General features: G+C 43.7%; 1 protein-coding gene across 2 annotated transcripts in view; it reads left to right on the forward strand.

The window, feature by feature from the left end:
• RPAP3 (RNA polymerase II associated protein 3) overlaps window positions 1-15,657 on the forward strand; it is a 136,048-nt gene that overhangs the window by 50,686 nt on the left and 69,705 nt on the right. For both annotated transcript variants that reach the window (XM_077265383.1, XM_077265384.1), the window contains 2 exons: window positions 151-221; window positions 3,646-3,759. In XM_077265383.1, the coding sequence (XP_077121498.1) occupies window positions 151-221; window positions 3,646-3,759 (185 nt within the window). The remainder of the gene's footprint in view (window positions 1-150; window positions 222-3,645; window positions 3,760-15,657) is intronic.

The raw sequence follows: 15,657 nt of genomic DNA on the forward strand, positions 1-15,657 counted from the left end.
TTATTCAGTAATCTCACCAAATATTATAAAATCCCCAACATCCTTAATGTGATAGCAGTAGTAAGCACCGCTGCACTGACCTTGAGATAACTTATAGCATGTACTCTTGCACTACCTTCAAGTTATTAACTTTTATTTGTTCTCTTGTAGATTTTGAGATGGTTCTAAAACTTGAACCTGGAAATAAGCAGGCCATAACAGAACTGGCCAAAATTTCTCAGGTCTGTACAGGGATGAACTAGCACTTTACTTGTCATGACTTTTAATTGTTATATTGAGGAATATTTATCAAGCTAAGTATGCAAGAGCTCTGGTGTAATTTGCTTCAAAAACCTTTCTTTTATGACTTCCACCATTTTTTGGGGCATGGCCTTGTCAAAAAGAAATGTGGTTGGTCAGAAAAGGGGAATGTTCTAAAAGGTGACACTGCACCAATAAAGTAAACTAACTAATAGGTGGTGCAAATTTAAACTAGATAATCTAAAAGTCTGTCAGATTTATCAGATAGCACAAGATGAATGTGGTGCTTTTTACCACTGTGTAAAGTAAGAAATAGTATTGATAAATGATGTATATGGAATAAACTAATCAATGCAACTGTGGACTTACGTTTTAAGTATTCATAATTAATATTCTATTAAAGTGAACCTATAATTAGATTTATGCTGACTAAATCACGGCAGCATGAATCCGAGCCAAGCTGTGTGATTACAGACTTTTATATGTTTCACAAGAAACGTAGTTTGAAGAGCTGGCAGGTGGATATATGAAGAAACCTGACTAGTCCAATACAGTCCCCCAACAGCTTTTCCTTGCTCTGATAAGTTGTTTGACTGCCTGTTCTCACATTTGTGTACTGTACATAGGCAGACACCCGTCGGACAAGGGGAGCAAGGCAAGTAGACACTCTTCGGGGATCACACCAGACTTGTCGATTGTCTTCCTAAAGTCTCCGGTTTGCCTTTCAAACTGTTGTCTTTGAAACGACATTGAATTTTAGAGTAAAACATATCTGGCTATAATCACACAACTCGGCTGTGATGCATGCTGTTTGTGGTTTGGGCAACCAGAATCTAATGAGAGGTTTCATTTAAAACATGTAAAAGTTACTTTGATATACATAATGACATCATGTTTGTGTAGGAAAAAGTATGGAAACTAAGGAGCAAGACAGGGGAGGGAGATGCTGAACAGGTAGCAAATGTTAATAAGGTTTTAAGTAAAATGGAGTAACAAGCAGTATTTCCTGAAAGGCATTGTCCAGCCTTAGGCTACAAGTCTGAAGTCAATGTGAATCCTTACAATGTGCACCGGAAGCAGGCAGTCATGTGACCACAAGTGTATGATTTGTGTTCTTTTGACCACAATCTGACTAGAATGTGTCTGGCCTCACTCAATACTAGAGATGGGCGGACATCTGGATGTTCAGGTTCGGCCAAACAATTACAAAAGGTTTGGATTTGGGTACCAGAACAATATCCGGATTATCACTGCTGATTAGACAGCCGCGGTTCCCACGTTGTCAAAAGACAGCATGAGCGCTCAGTTGTGATCGAAGCTATAAAGTTTACCTTCAGTCACTGGTGTCAGCGGATGGGACTACTGCTCCCATCAGCCGACGCCTGCTGCTACTAATAACAGCGAGAGCAGGCAGCGCCTGATGGGAGTATTCATCAGCCTGCGCTGTATATAAATAATTTAAAAAAAAAATGGTGTGGGTTCCCCTGTATTTTTGATAACCAGCCAGGCAACCCTCAGCTGTCAGCTTCAGCAACCCTGGTTATCAAGAACAGAGGGGTCCCACTCCGATTTTTTTAAATTATTTAAATAAATCATTAAAAACGGCATTCTTTCCCACACTATAATCCATGTCTGAGGGACAAATAGTTTTCATCCTGGATAGTGCCAAGATGCAACCATCCAGGCCGAGAACCACTGATGAATGAGCTGCTGCGAGCGCAGCATCAGTGATTAGCGGTGGCATCATCGAGAACACTGAGCACACTGAGAAAAAGTCTCACAGTGCAGGGGAGTTCACTGCAGTTTACCAGGAGAACTTGAACTGCGATGAATTTTAACTGCGGTGAACTCACCTCTGCACCGTGAAACTTTTTCACTGTGCTAGCGGGGATCTCACCAAGGTCACCACAGTTCATTGGGCCAGCTGGGAATGCATTTTCAGTGAGCGGCAGTAACCTCGATGATGTCGCCTCTAGTCACTGATGCTACACTCACGGCAGCTCATTCATCAGTGGTTCTCGGCCTGTACAGTCGCATCTTGACACCGCCCAGGTTGAAAACTGTTTATCCCCCAGACATGGATTATGGCATGGGACAGAACGACGGACAAGTGAGGGATATTGTTTTTTATTTTTGTTTTATTTCAGGAGACGAGGCATTCAGTGGAATGGGCGTTATGTGAGTATAACTGTGTTTATTTTTAAATAAAACAAAACACACTTTTACTTTTTTATTTCAAATAAAGGACTTTATTCTGGCTGTGTCTTTATTTACCATACAACTGTAGGATTAGTAATGGATAGGTGCCTTAAAGACGTCTCTCCATTACTAAGCCGTGGACTTGATGTCACCTGACAATACAAAGGTCACATCAACCCCACTTGCTACCGCAAGTGGGAATAGACAGGCAAAGTTCCAGAATTAATTGGCACATCTAATAAATGCGCCTTTTCTGGGTGGCTGCGGGTTGCTACTTTTATTCAATATCTATGGCCCCTTAGCAGCCTGAGAATACCAGCCTCCAGCTGTCTGCTTGAGCTTGGTTGGTTGTCAAAAATGGGGGAGAACCCACACCATTTTTTTTTTAATTCCTTATTTAAATAATTGTAAAAAATCTTAGTGGGGACACCTCTGTTCTTGATAACCAGCCTTGCTGACAACTGAGTTTTGCAGCCCCCAGCTGTGACTTTTGCTTGGCTGGTTATCAAAAATACAGAGGGACCCAAGCTGTTTTTGTTTTTTTATTATTTATTTATTTACTACGCAGGTGCTGGCTGATGAATACTTCCATCAGCCACTCCTATTCTCGCTGTTATTAGTGGCAGCAGACATCGGCTGATGGGAGCAGTAGTCCCATCAGCCGACACCAATGACCAAAGGTAAACTTTTTACCTCCGAGCACATTTGACAGTGTGGGAATGCAGCTGTCTGTCCGGCGGTAATGATTTTACCGCCTATTAGAAGCAGTGTTTGCGAAAAACACGCAGTGTTTGGGGAGCCGAACCCGAACAGTAACATGGACTTCCTGGTGAAGTCCGTGTTTGGTGTCCTTTCCCGAACAGTAGGTGTTCGGTACGGATGCGGAACTTTACTGTTCGTGTTCGCCCATCTCTACTCAATACACTTGTATTGAGCGAGGATGCACCCATCTTGTTGGCAAGTGACCGCATATATGAAAATCACCTACTTGCGGTCATGCACCCGGCAAGACCGAATCCTCGCAGTGAGCACGTTGTGAGGATTCACAAGTCTGAAGTCACATAGAGCGAATGTAGACTTGTAGCCTAAGGCTGGTCAACCCCTTTAATTGTTGCCAAGTCATAACATTTCTCATGCTCTCCTTTTAATATCCTCTAATATGAGTGGGGCTACATATTTATTCCTCTTCTTTTTTTATTTGTCTAGGAACTTAGTAAAGAATCAGAAAATAGAAATTGTCAGTCTGCTGATGAGAGTAAAGAACTTGATAAAAGACGCATTGTAAAAGCAATAGATAAACCGCCTTATCTAAGGTCAAATGTAAGTGTATGCATGCATAGTAAAATGTGCAGTAGTAATTCAGTATATTTTTTGTGAGCAAAATAGTATCATTTATGCAATCTACAGTTATTCAATAATCTTGAAAAAAGCATCTCCTCCTTATGTGCAGCCTATTCTCTTTTGGTTATGTTGAACTAGAGAAACACAAATCTACCTCCATGTGAGGAAAAGCTCCCCATGATTTAGCAGTTTTAGGTTTTGCACTTCTGCAGAACAAACAAGGAAGTTTGTTTTGTGACATGATGACAGCACATTAGGCTACGTTCACATTTGCGGTCGGCGCCGCAGCGTCGGGCGCCACAGCGTCGCCGCATGCGTCATGCGCCCCTATATTTAACATGGGGGCACATGGACATGCGTCGCACTTGCGTTTTGCGCCGCATGCCACCCTGCGGCGCCCGCGTCCGGGCGCAGAGGACGCAGCAAGTTGCATTTTTGCTGCGTCCAAAATCAATGAAAAAAAGGACGCATGCGGCGCAAAACGCAGCGTTGTGCATGCGTTTTGCTGCGTTTTTGTTTGCGTTGTGCGTTGCGGCGCCGACGCTGCGGCGCACAACGCAAATGTGAACGTAGCCTTACAGAATAACTCTCAACATCATGTACAAAACCTACTTCAGAGCTATGTATTTTCAAGAAATAAGCTGCAAAAAAGTCAATCGTATAGAATTGAGCTTAGCTTACTTATCTTGTCAAAGTTCTGGCCAAGCATGTGAAATTTAAATCGAACATGGGACCATTTTTTTCCGATATAATCTATGGCCACCATCTTTCAGCCCCATGTGACCGCATTCTATAATTCGGCACATATGACTCCAATTCGCCCTGCAAGGCCTATAAAAATACTTTTTTGTTTTGCTCACTTATTCGTTAGTATTTGATGGGCATCGCTAGTCTTGGTCTGGTGCCTCCGATCTTCTTACAATGCCACCCTCTTCCTCATGTTCTTGACGCATCTTGTCATCCACACAGTGTTCCCCTTTGCGCTTCTGCACAGTCGCAGTTCTCTTTGCCGTGCCACGGGCAGAGAAAAGTACTGCAGTCCACATGCTTCGGGAAAGGTCAAAAGAGCTCCTGCGCCTGTGCACTGAAATATTTTGCTATACCCTTGTCAGGGCAGAGAGAAGTGCACCTCCGCAGGAGCGTGATGCCAGGGACACTGTGTTGATGACGTAGGACACCGAACCTAGACCAGCGACGCCCATTGGATCAGACTGCCCCATAGGTGAATATAAGGTCTTTTTTTTTTTTTTTTAACCTTGCAGGACTAATTGGAGTCATACAATGAAGGAAATAAGTATTTGATCGCTTGCTGATTTTGTAAGTTTGCCCACTGACAAAAACATGAACAGTCTGTAATTTTAAGGGTAGGTTAATTTGAATATTGAGAGATAGCATATCAAAAATAAAATCCAGAAAAATCACATTGTATAAATTATATAAATTTATTTGCATTTTGCAGTGAGAAATAAGTATTTGATCACCTATCAATCATTAAATGTTCTGGCTCCTACAGACAACTGTATTACATAGTCACCTTTATAAAAGACTCCTGTCCACAGACTCAATTAATTAGTTAAACTCTAACCTCTACATCATGGCCAAGACCAAAGATAAGGATGTCAGGGACAAGATCATAGACCAGCACAAAGCTGGAATGGGCTACAAAACCATAAGTGAGATGCTGGGTGAGAAGGAGACAACTGTTGGTGCAATAGTAAGAAAATGGAAGAAATGCAAAATGACTGTCAATCGACATCGATCTGGGGCACCATGCAAAATCTCACCTCATTGGGGTATCCTTGATCATGAAGAAGGTGAGTGATCAGCCTAAACCTACACGGGGAGAAATTGTTAATGATCTCAAGGCAGCTGGGACCACAGCCACCAAGAAAACCATTGGTAACACATTACGCTGTAAAGGTTTAAAATCCTGCAGTAGCCTGCAAGGTCCCCCTGCTCAAGGAAGCACATGTGCAGGCCCATCTGGAGTTTGCCAATAAACACCTGGATGATTCTGTGAGTGATTAGGAGAAGGTGATGTGGTTAGATGAGACAAAAATTGAGGTCTTTGCCATTAACTCAACTCGCCATGTTTGGAGGAAGAGAAATGATGCCCATGACACAAAGAACACCGTCCCCACTGTCAAGCATGAAGGTGGAAACATTATGTTTTGGGGGTGTTTCTCTGCTAAGGGCACAGGACTACTTCACAGCATCAATGGGAGAATGGATGGAGCCATGTACCATAAAATCCTGAGTGACAACCTCCTTCCCTCCGCCAGGATATTAAAAATGGTTGATGGCTCGGTCTTCCAGCAAGACAAGACCCAAAACATACAGTCAAGGCAACGAAGGAGTGGCTCAAAAAGAAGTACATTAAGGTCATGGAGTGGCCTAGCCAGTCTCCAGACCTTAGTCCCATAGAAAACTTATGGAGGCAGTTGAAACTCTGAGTTGCCAAGCGACAGCCTCAAAATCTTAATGATTTAGATGATCTGCAAAGAGGAGTGGACCAAAATTCCTTCTGACGTGTGCGCAAACCTCATCATCAACTACAAAAAAATGCCTGACTGCTGTGCTTGCCAACAGGGGTTTTGCCACCAAGTATTAAGTCTTGTTTGCCAGAGGGATCGAATACTTATTTCTCACTGCAAAATGCAAATAAATTTATATAATATATACAATTTGCTTTTATGTATTTTATTTTTGATATTCTATCTCTCAATGTTAAAATAAGCGCACCCTTAAAATTATAGACCGTTCATGTCTTTGTCAGTGGGCAAACTTACAAAATCAGCAAGGAATCAAATACTTATTTCCCCCACTGTATATACAGCATTTTAGAATGCTGTCACTTGGGGCTGAAAGGTGGTGACCATAGGTTAAATTGGAAAAAAATGGTGACCTGTTCCCTTTTTAAAGGTATTTTCTTTGGACATATGTTCTTTCCAGCAGAGGTCAGTCATGGGTAATACGGGACAGAATTTCAGTTTTCTTGCTGTACTATGAGTTTACCTTTCTCAAAACAAAGCTAATGTCATTGCAAATGCTCACTAGGCTAGTTTCACATTAGCGTTCGAATCCGCAGCGTTTAATCCGCAAGTGCAGGAAAAAACGCATGGAAACACGTACAAACGCGGCGTTTTTTAAACGCATGCGGTTAAAAAAACGCAGCTTTTGCACGCTTTTCTATGCGTTTTTTCCTGCGTTTGCGTTTTTGGTGCGCATGGTGACAAATTTTACAGGAGAAATATCTAGATAACCAGAAACCGCCAATGGGACTACAGAGGGCGTGTGTTATGGGATCTCTATATATAGACCCTTGAACAGCTGAAATCTTCAGATTTTGCTCCTGTATGCTGTGTCACAATGGATCTTCGCATGGAGAGCTTTTATTTCAACCTGGATTTAAGCATCAAGCTGTTTCTTGCCTGTGCGTTTGCTTGGGAGCAAGACAGAAATCGCGAAAGATGGAGAAGGAGACGGCGTAGGGGTTTTTGGAGACACCCCATTATCGAACTACGTGAGAGCCGTGGAGCCTATCACACGCTGTATGGTGAGCTTAATGCCAACCCGGAGAAATTCCATGAATATACTAGGATGTCGCAAGACTCGTTCCGGGATTTGCTTGCTCGTGTCCAAGGAACCATACGGAGACAGGACACCCAGCTCCGTAGAGCGATTCCACCCGAGGAACGTCTGCTGGTTACATTAAGGTACGTTCCATATCTAAACCAATGACAGTCCAAATTTTGGGTGTTCTGACATGTATTTTTGGGGTATTTTCCTTTCTGTCTTTAGCGTAACCACACCATAAATAGAATAGATTGTAATTTTTTGTTTGTTTGTTTTTCTTACAGATTTCTGGCAACTGGAGAGAGTTTATCATCCCTCCACTTCCAATACCGGCTTGGAATATCTACCCTGTCCGGAATAGTTGCGGACACCTGCCGGGCTTTGTGGAATGTACTCCAGGATGAGTTTATACCCCTACCCACCTTGGACATGTGGCTTGAAATTGCGGAAAAATTCTGGAGTGTGTGTGATTTCCCAAACTGTTTGGGAGCAGTTGATGGAAAGCACATTCGCATTATCAAACCAGCCAGAACAGGATCGGAGTACTTCAATTACAAAAAATATTTTTCTGTTGTGCTCATGGCAATAGCCAATGCGGACTGTCGCTTCATCGCAGTGGACATTGGAGCTTTTGGCCGTGGCAACGATTCCCAGACTTTTAAGAACTCTGATATGGGCCACCGTGTGTATGGCAAAAATTTTAATTTTCCACGGCCACAACCGCTCCCCAACAGTCAAGGTCCACCGATGCCATTTGTTATGGTTGGGGATGAGGCCTTTCAGATGTGTGAAAACCTACTGAAGCCATATTCCAGTCGGGACTTGAACCACACTAGAAGGATCTTTAACTACAGACTGACTAGGGCCCGAAGAACAGTAGAGTGTACCTTTGGCATTCTAGTCTCAAAATGGCGCATTCTTGCATCAGCCATTAATCTAAAAATGGAGACAGTCGACGAGGTGGTCAAAGCCTGTGTGGTTCTGCACAATTATGTAATGGCAAAGGAGCAACCCAACATTGAACTGGATTAACCAGTTGCACACCCACTACCCGATTACCAGCATCACCCGCTGCGGTCAACTGCTGAAGTTGGTCACATGCGGGACCAATTTGCTGCCTTTTTTGATTTTGATATTGGACGTGTGTCATGGCAGGACAATGTTGTGTAAATGTCCTGTTGTAATTTTATCTGTACCAGTAATTTTCTTAAATGATAATAATAATTCTCATTAACAAACTTTTTTTGGTTGTGTTGACCGTGTCTCCTATATATTTCCTCTACAAACCAAGGCTGTCCTAAAACTAGCAGTATTTGGTCTGTATTTAATATCAGTATTTGTAATTCAAAACCAGGAGTGGGTGATAAAGGCAGAGGTGCTAGTTATGTTAATATTATAATTTACCTCTAATTGTTCCACTCCTTGTTTTGGCTTACAAATACTGATATAAAATACTGACCACATACTGCTAGTGTGACGGCATCCATGTTGCTTTAGTGGTAAGCTTGTTGATGTCATTGCGTCCTGATTCTGTTCTGCAGTATCCATTGGACACAGACTGAAGAGACAATGACTGTCATACTAAAGAGATCTATACTCATCAAGTCAGGTGTCAGAAATAATGAATTCATGATGCTCATATAACAGCCTCATGAATTCACTATTTCTGACACCTGTGCAGGTGAGCATAGATATGCCGTGTATGACCACCATCGTCCCTTCACTTTGTGTGGAATAGATTACGTACACAGAAGAGAAAATGGAGGTTATACAAGGCAGTTCTCTACTCACCAGGTCAGGTGTCGTAACTGAGTTCTTTGACACCTGACCTGTTGAGTATAGTTCTGCATTGTATTTCCGCCATTTTCTCTTCAGACTGCAACACTAGTCACAGACTAAGTAGAAGGAAGAGATTATGGAGATAATACATGAATTAATTTTTTGGCCCACCTCATATCTCTATACTAAAGACATACAAAGCTGCAGTCTTTTATTTGCTAACTACTGGAGCTATGATGTGGCCAAAAAATAGTGTGTGGCAAAGTTTCTTATTTGGCGCACGGTGTGTGTTGCCGGCGGCGAAAGACACAATAAACCAAACATAATTGGGGCAAAAAAACTTGTATTTATTTTTTAACAACCAAAATATTTATTTAACTGCGCCGGCTTGGGGTAGAGTGATGTAAACGGGGGATGTGAAGCACTGAGGCCTGGCTAACCATGGACGACGCAGAGGCGGCAGGAGAAGGGGCAATGAAACTAGTGGGGTCTGGTAGTTCGGGGATAGGGCTTGACACATGAGAGGCTTGAGACGCACTGGAAGGGTGAGACAAACCTGACATTACAGACACACTGGGAGGTGAAGGAGGAGGAATACTAAGAGTCCGCTGTTTCTTTTTTTGTTTTGTTTTTTTGTGATTGCCGGGTTCTGGGAAGCCTCGGTGGGCTCATATGTTGTGGCATGGTCGTGTTGGGTGACCTGTCAGGGTCCGGCTGCACTGTGTCAGAGTCCATAGTGCTCGTAGAACGTGCAGCCATGCCAGAGTCCATAGTGCTCATAGAGCGTGCAGCCATGCCAGAGTCCATAGTGCTCGTAGAGCGTGCAGCCATGCCAGAGTCCATAGCGCTCGTAGAGCGGAAGGCCATGCCAGGGTCCTGCTGCATCGTGGTGGTGGCGGTACGGAAGGCCATGCCGGGGTCCTGCTGCATCGTCGTGGTGGTGGTACGGAAGGCCATGCCAGGGTCCTGCTGCATCATGGTGGCGGTACGGAAGGCCATGCCAGGGTCCAGCTGCATCGTGGTGGTGGCGTTACAGAAGGCCATGCCTGGGTCCTGCTGCATCTTCGTGTCAGTGGAGGAGGTCCAAGCAGGAGCAGCGGTTGTCATGGTGGTGGCGGTGGGCTGTCCAACAGCACTCGGCATCATGGTGGTGCTGTACTGGTGTCCGGCAGTGCTAGGAATAGAGGTGGCCGTGCAGTGGTATGCAGCAGAGGTCGGCATTGAGGTTAATCGTGACAGTGAAGGCACGGTGGATATGCCGCCACTGTCTGCTGAAAATACAGACTCTGCTGCATAGCCTGCACGTAAGCAGCATTGCAGGCCTGCATGACACTCAGCTGGAGATCAGGAGTAAGGTGTTCCGACATGCCCTGCTCAATTTGGTTAAAAAAATGATGTGCTGGCCTCTGGAGGTCGGCTTTTACTTGGTCAAGGTTTTTGGTGACCTCCTGGATACGTGTATTCATATGGCTAAGTGAAATATCCATTCGGTCACCCAAAGCCTTGAGTCCTTCGTGAAAAACCGAGCTCAAGTGCAAAAACTCGGGCATGAGGGACCTGTCCGATGCCCTCTGCCGCTGCCGGGAGGAGCCCAAAAAAATGGGGCAGAGGACTGGGAAAGGGGAACACCTGATGGACCAGCTTCCTGGTCTCCAGTTAGTGCGGCAGGCCCACTTGCTGCAGCGCTGCTGGATGGCTGGGACGAGTCCGTGGCTGTCGGATGAAGGACCGCTCCAGAACCTGGGCCAACAGTAGTGCTCCATGTGCTGTGAAAAAAGGAAAAAGAAAATTAATACCAAAAATTAACCAGACGCAAAATCCTGTGGAATAGAAATATACAGATTATGGCAATACAATACAACCTAATGCAAGGGAAAAATACTTACGTTCTCTGGGCAAGGACCGGTCTTAAAAATGCCAGAACGCGATGGTATTTGTATTTTCTGATCCTTGCTCCTGAACCACTGGGAACACGGCTCTCTTGACGCAGGTCCTTGTTGAAGCGGTCCTTCATCGAACGCCAACGTGTTTTGACTTTGGTCACTGTTAAAAAAAAAAATATATATATATTATGGTCAGAAAATTGACTTTTGGCCGTGCTCACACAACTGTGTGTGATGAGAGAAACTCCTGAGAGTTTCTTTCATCACACACAGTTGTGTGAGCACGGCCAAGGTCTCTGCTGCTTCACACTGCAGTGCAATACTTACCAAATGCATTTCGGACCCGATTCGGGGCGTTGTCCCAGCCATCCCACATCGCTTTGGCCACCTCATTCCATAGGCGCCGGATCGTCACGTTGTTTGAGTGCAGTAGATCCCGGGTGTCCCACAACAGGACTCGCTCCTGGACCAGGGAGATGAGGAGGTCATTTTCTATGAGGTCTTCATCCCGTTCTGGAACCTAAAAATTAAATAAAGACATTAATGTTGGGTCAATTAACATAAGGAAAAGAAAGAAAACAGAGGCTGAGAAATGGCATGAATAGGAAAGTCAAGATACAAAAGGATTCCAGAAGAAAAATGTAAAGAAATAGGAATGTAAAGAAAGGAAGATTCAAGAATACTAAAGTGAGGATACAGTAAACAGTCAGCCTTGTATACGTACACGCTGCCGCCTTGCCACCCGACCTTGACTCCGCTGCTCCTGCCCAGTCTCTGCCGCAGTAGAAGAAGAGCTCTAAAAAAATGAAAAACAAAAATTGTCATATGTGTAGATGTGACAGTGAATACTTACCAATCTGAGGAGGCAAGTACTCACCTCACTGACATGTTCTACTTCAGAAGGCCCAGGACGTTGCTCCTCATCAGAAGAAAAAGACATTCTGATGCATGCAGAAAGAAAGAAATGGCAGAAATTAGGACATGTAGAGACAGAAAATAGAAAATAAAGGCATTGGATAGGATATACTCACATTGTTCAGTGTCTTGTTTTCCTCCAAGGATGTAGCCTGCGTCTCTTCTGCTTCAGTGTCTGCTGAGTAGTGACCTGCAAATGTCCACTCCCTCCCTTTATCACCTTGTATGTGGGGGGTGGCTAATCAGTGTCTAGACATGTTTTTCTCTTGTGGAACGCATGCGTTAACGAACGCAAGCAAACGCATGTGCTTGTTAACGCATGCGTTCATATAGACAGCAATGCGGTTTTTTTGGCGCATTCCTTGCGCAATCGACCGCATGCGTTTCCAGGCGGCAAATTGACACCTCTAAAAATTACTACATATAGCATTTCCGCGACAAGCCACAGACGACGAAACGACGCATGGGTCGTCAACTGTGGCAAAACGTGAACGATCGCAGACGCTTGCGTCCCTAATGTTAAAGATAGGAATACACAACGCATGCGGATATTTGCGGAAGAAACGCTGCAGGCACAACCGCAAATGTGAAACCGGCCTTAACAAGTCATGTTACTGTTTTTTAAGTATAGCTGATTGAAGCTTATATTATACTAGCTGAAGAGCCCGGCGTTGCCTGGGCATAGTAAATATCTGTGGTTAGTTATAGCACCTCACTTATCTCATTTTCCCATCACGCCTCTCATTTTCCCCCTCATATCTCTCATTTTCCCCTCACTCCTCTTATTTTCCACCTCACTCCTCTCATTCCTCCTAACACTTGTCATTTCGACCTCACATCTGTCATTTTCCGATCACTCCACTATTTTCCCTCACTCCTCTCATTTTGCACTCACACCTTTTCATTTTCACCTCACACCTCTCATTTTCACCTCACACCTCATTTTCCCCTCAGTATATACGTTTGTCATCTCCCTTATATATAGTATACACCTGTATGTCATCTCCTGTATATAGTATATACCTGTATGTCATCTCCTCCTGTATATAGTATATACCTGTATGTCATCTCCCCTGTGTATAGTATATACCTGCTGTATGTCATCTCCTTCTATATATTGTATATACCTATGTGTCATCTCCTCCTGTATATAGTATATACCTATGTGTCATCTCCTCCTGTATATAGTATATACCTGTATGTCATCTCCTCCTGTATATAGTATATACCTGTATGTCATTTCATCCTGTATATAGTATATCTGTATGTCATATTCTCCTATATATAGTATATACCTGTATGTCATCTCCTCCTGTATATAGTATATACCTGTGTCATCTCCCCTGTATATAGTATATACCTGTGTGTCATCTCCCCTGTACATAGTATGTACCTGTATGTCATCTCCTCCTGTATTAGACCTCGTTCACACGTAATTTGGTCAGTATTTTTACCTCAGTATTTGTAAGCTAAATTGGCAGCCTGATAAATCCCCAGCCAACAGGAAGCCCTCCCCCCTGGCAGTACTGTATATATTAACTCACACATACACATAATAGACAGGTCATGTGACTGACAACTGCCGTATTTCCTATATGGTACATTTTGTTGCTCTTGTAGTTTGCTTATTAATCAGATTTTTATTTTTGAAGGATAATACCAGACTTGTGTGTGTTTTTAGGGCGAGTTTCATGTGTCAAGTTGTGTGTTGAGTTGCGTGTGGCGACATGCATGTAGCAACTTTTGTGAGATTAGTTTTGTGTGGCGACATGCGAGTAGCAACTTTTTGTGTGTCGAGTTGCATGTGACAGGTTAGTGTAGCAAGTTGTGTGTAGCAAGTTTTGCGCATGGCGAGTTTTGCGCGTGGCGAGTTTTTTGGGTGGTGCGTTTTGAGTATGTGCAAGTTTTGTGTGATTAATTCAACACCTGTCTTTAACAATCAACAACAAAACAAGTTTTGTGTGAGGCAACTTTTGCATGTGTTGCAACTTTTGTGCATGTGGCAATTTTTCCGCTTGTGCAAGTTTTGCGTGTGGCGAGTTTTCCATGAGGTGAGTTTTGCATGTGGCGAGTTTTGCGCGTGGCGAGTTTTGAGTGGTGACTTTTATGTTTCGACTTTTATGTGGCGAGGTTGGTGTATGTGTGGTGAAATGTGTGCTGAGGGTGGTATATGTGTTCAAGCACGTGGTAGGTGTGTGGCGCATTTTGTGTGTGTTCATATCCCTGTGTGTGGTGAGTATCCCATGTCGGGGTCCCAGCTTAGCAACTGTATGGTATATACTCTTTGGCGCCATCGCTCTCATTCTTTAACCCCTTAATCCCATATGAGGTACTATCCCGTCAAGGTGAGCTGGGACTTAATTCCTAGTGATGGGATAGTACGTCATATGCGATTGGCCATGCTCTCAGGGGGAGCGCGGCCGGGTGTCAGCTGACTATCGCAGCTGACATCTGGCACTATGTGCCAGCAGCGGTCACGGACCGCCCGTGGCACATTAACCCCCGACACACTGCGATCAAACATGATCGCAGTGTTCCGGCGGCATAGGGAAGCATCGCACAGGGAGGGGGCTCCCTGCTTGCTTCCCTGAGACCCTCGGAGCAACACGATGTGATTGCGTTGCTCCGGGGGTCTCCTACCTCCTTCTCCCTGCAGGCCCCGGATCCAAAATGGCCGCGGGGCTACATCCGGGTCCTGCAGGGAGGTGGCTTACCAGCGCCTGCTCAGAGCAAGCGCTGGTAAGCCTGCAACCCTGCATGTCAGATCGCTGATCTGACACAGTGCTGTGCAAAGTGTCAGATCAGCGATCTGTCACTATAGCATGATGCCCCCCCCCGGGGCAATGTTATAAAGTAAAAAAAATATTCACATGTGTTAATAAATAAATAAATAAAGAAAAAATATATATATTGTTCCCATAAATACATTTCTTTATCTGAATAATAATAAAAAATAACAATAAAAGTACACATATTTAGTATTGCCGCGTCTGTAATGACCCCACCTATAAAACTGTCCCACTAGTTAACCCCTTCAGTGAATGCGGTAAAAATAACAAAAAAAGAGGCAAAAAACAACACTTTATTATCATACCGCCGAACAAAAAGTGGAATAACACGCGATCAAAAAGACAGATATAAATAACCATGGTACCGCTGAAAACGTCATCTTGTCCCGCAAAAAGCAAAAAACGAGCCACCATACAGCATCATCAGCGAAAAAATAAAAAAGTTATAGTCCTCAGAATAAAGCGATGCAAAAATAATTATTTTTTCTATAAAATAGTTTTTATCGCATAAAAGCACCAAAACATAAACAAATGATATAAATTAGGTATCGCTGTAATCATACTGACCCGAAGAATAAAACTGCTTTATCAGTTTTGCCAAACGTGGAACGGTATAAACGCCCCCTCAAAAAGAAATTCATGAATAGCTGGTTTTTGGCCATTCTGCCTCACAAAAATCGGAATAAAAAGCGATCAAAAAATGTCACGTGCCCGAAAATGTTACCAATAACAACGCCAACTCGTCCCACAAAAAACAAGACCTCACATGTGGACCAAAATATGGAAAAATTATAGCTCTCAAAATGTCGAGACGCAAAAACTATTTTTTGCAATAAAAAGCGTCTTTTAGTCTGCGGTGGCTGCCAGTCATAAAAATCCGCTAAAAAACACCGCTATAAATAGTAAATCAAACCCCCCTTCATCACCCCCTTGCT

The sequence above is a fragment of the Ranitomeya variabilis genome, chromosome 5 (assembly GCF_051348905.1).
Source record: "Ranitomeya variabilis isolate aRanVar5 chromosome 5, aRanVar5.hap1, whole genome shotgun sequence".
In the NCBI taxonomy this organism is placed as follows: Eukaryota; Metazoa; Chordata; class Amphibia; order Anura; family Dendrobatidae; genus Ranitomeya; species Ranitomeya variabilis.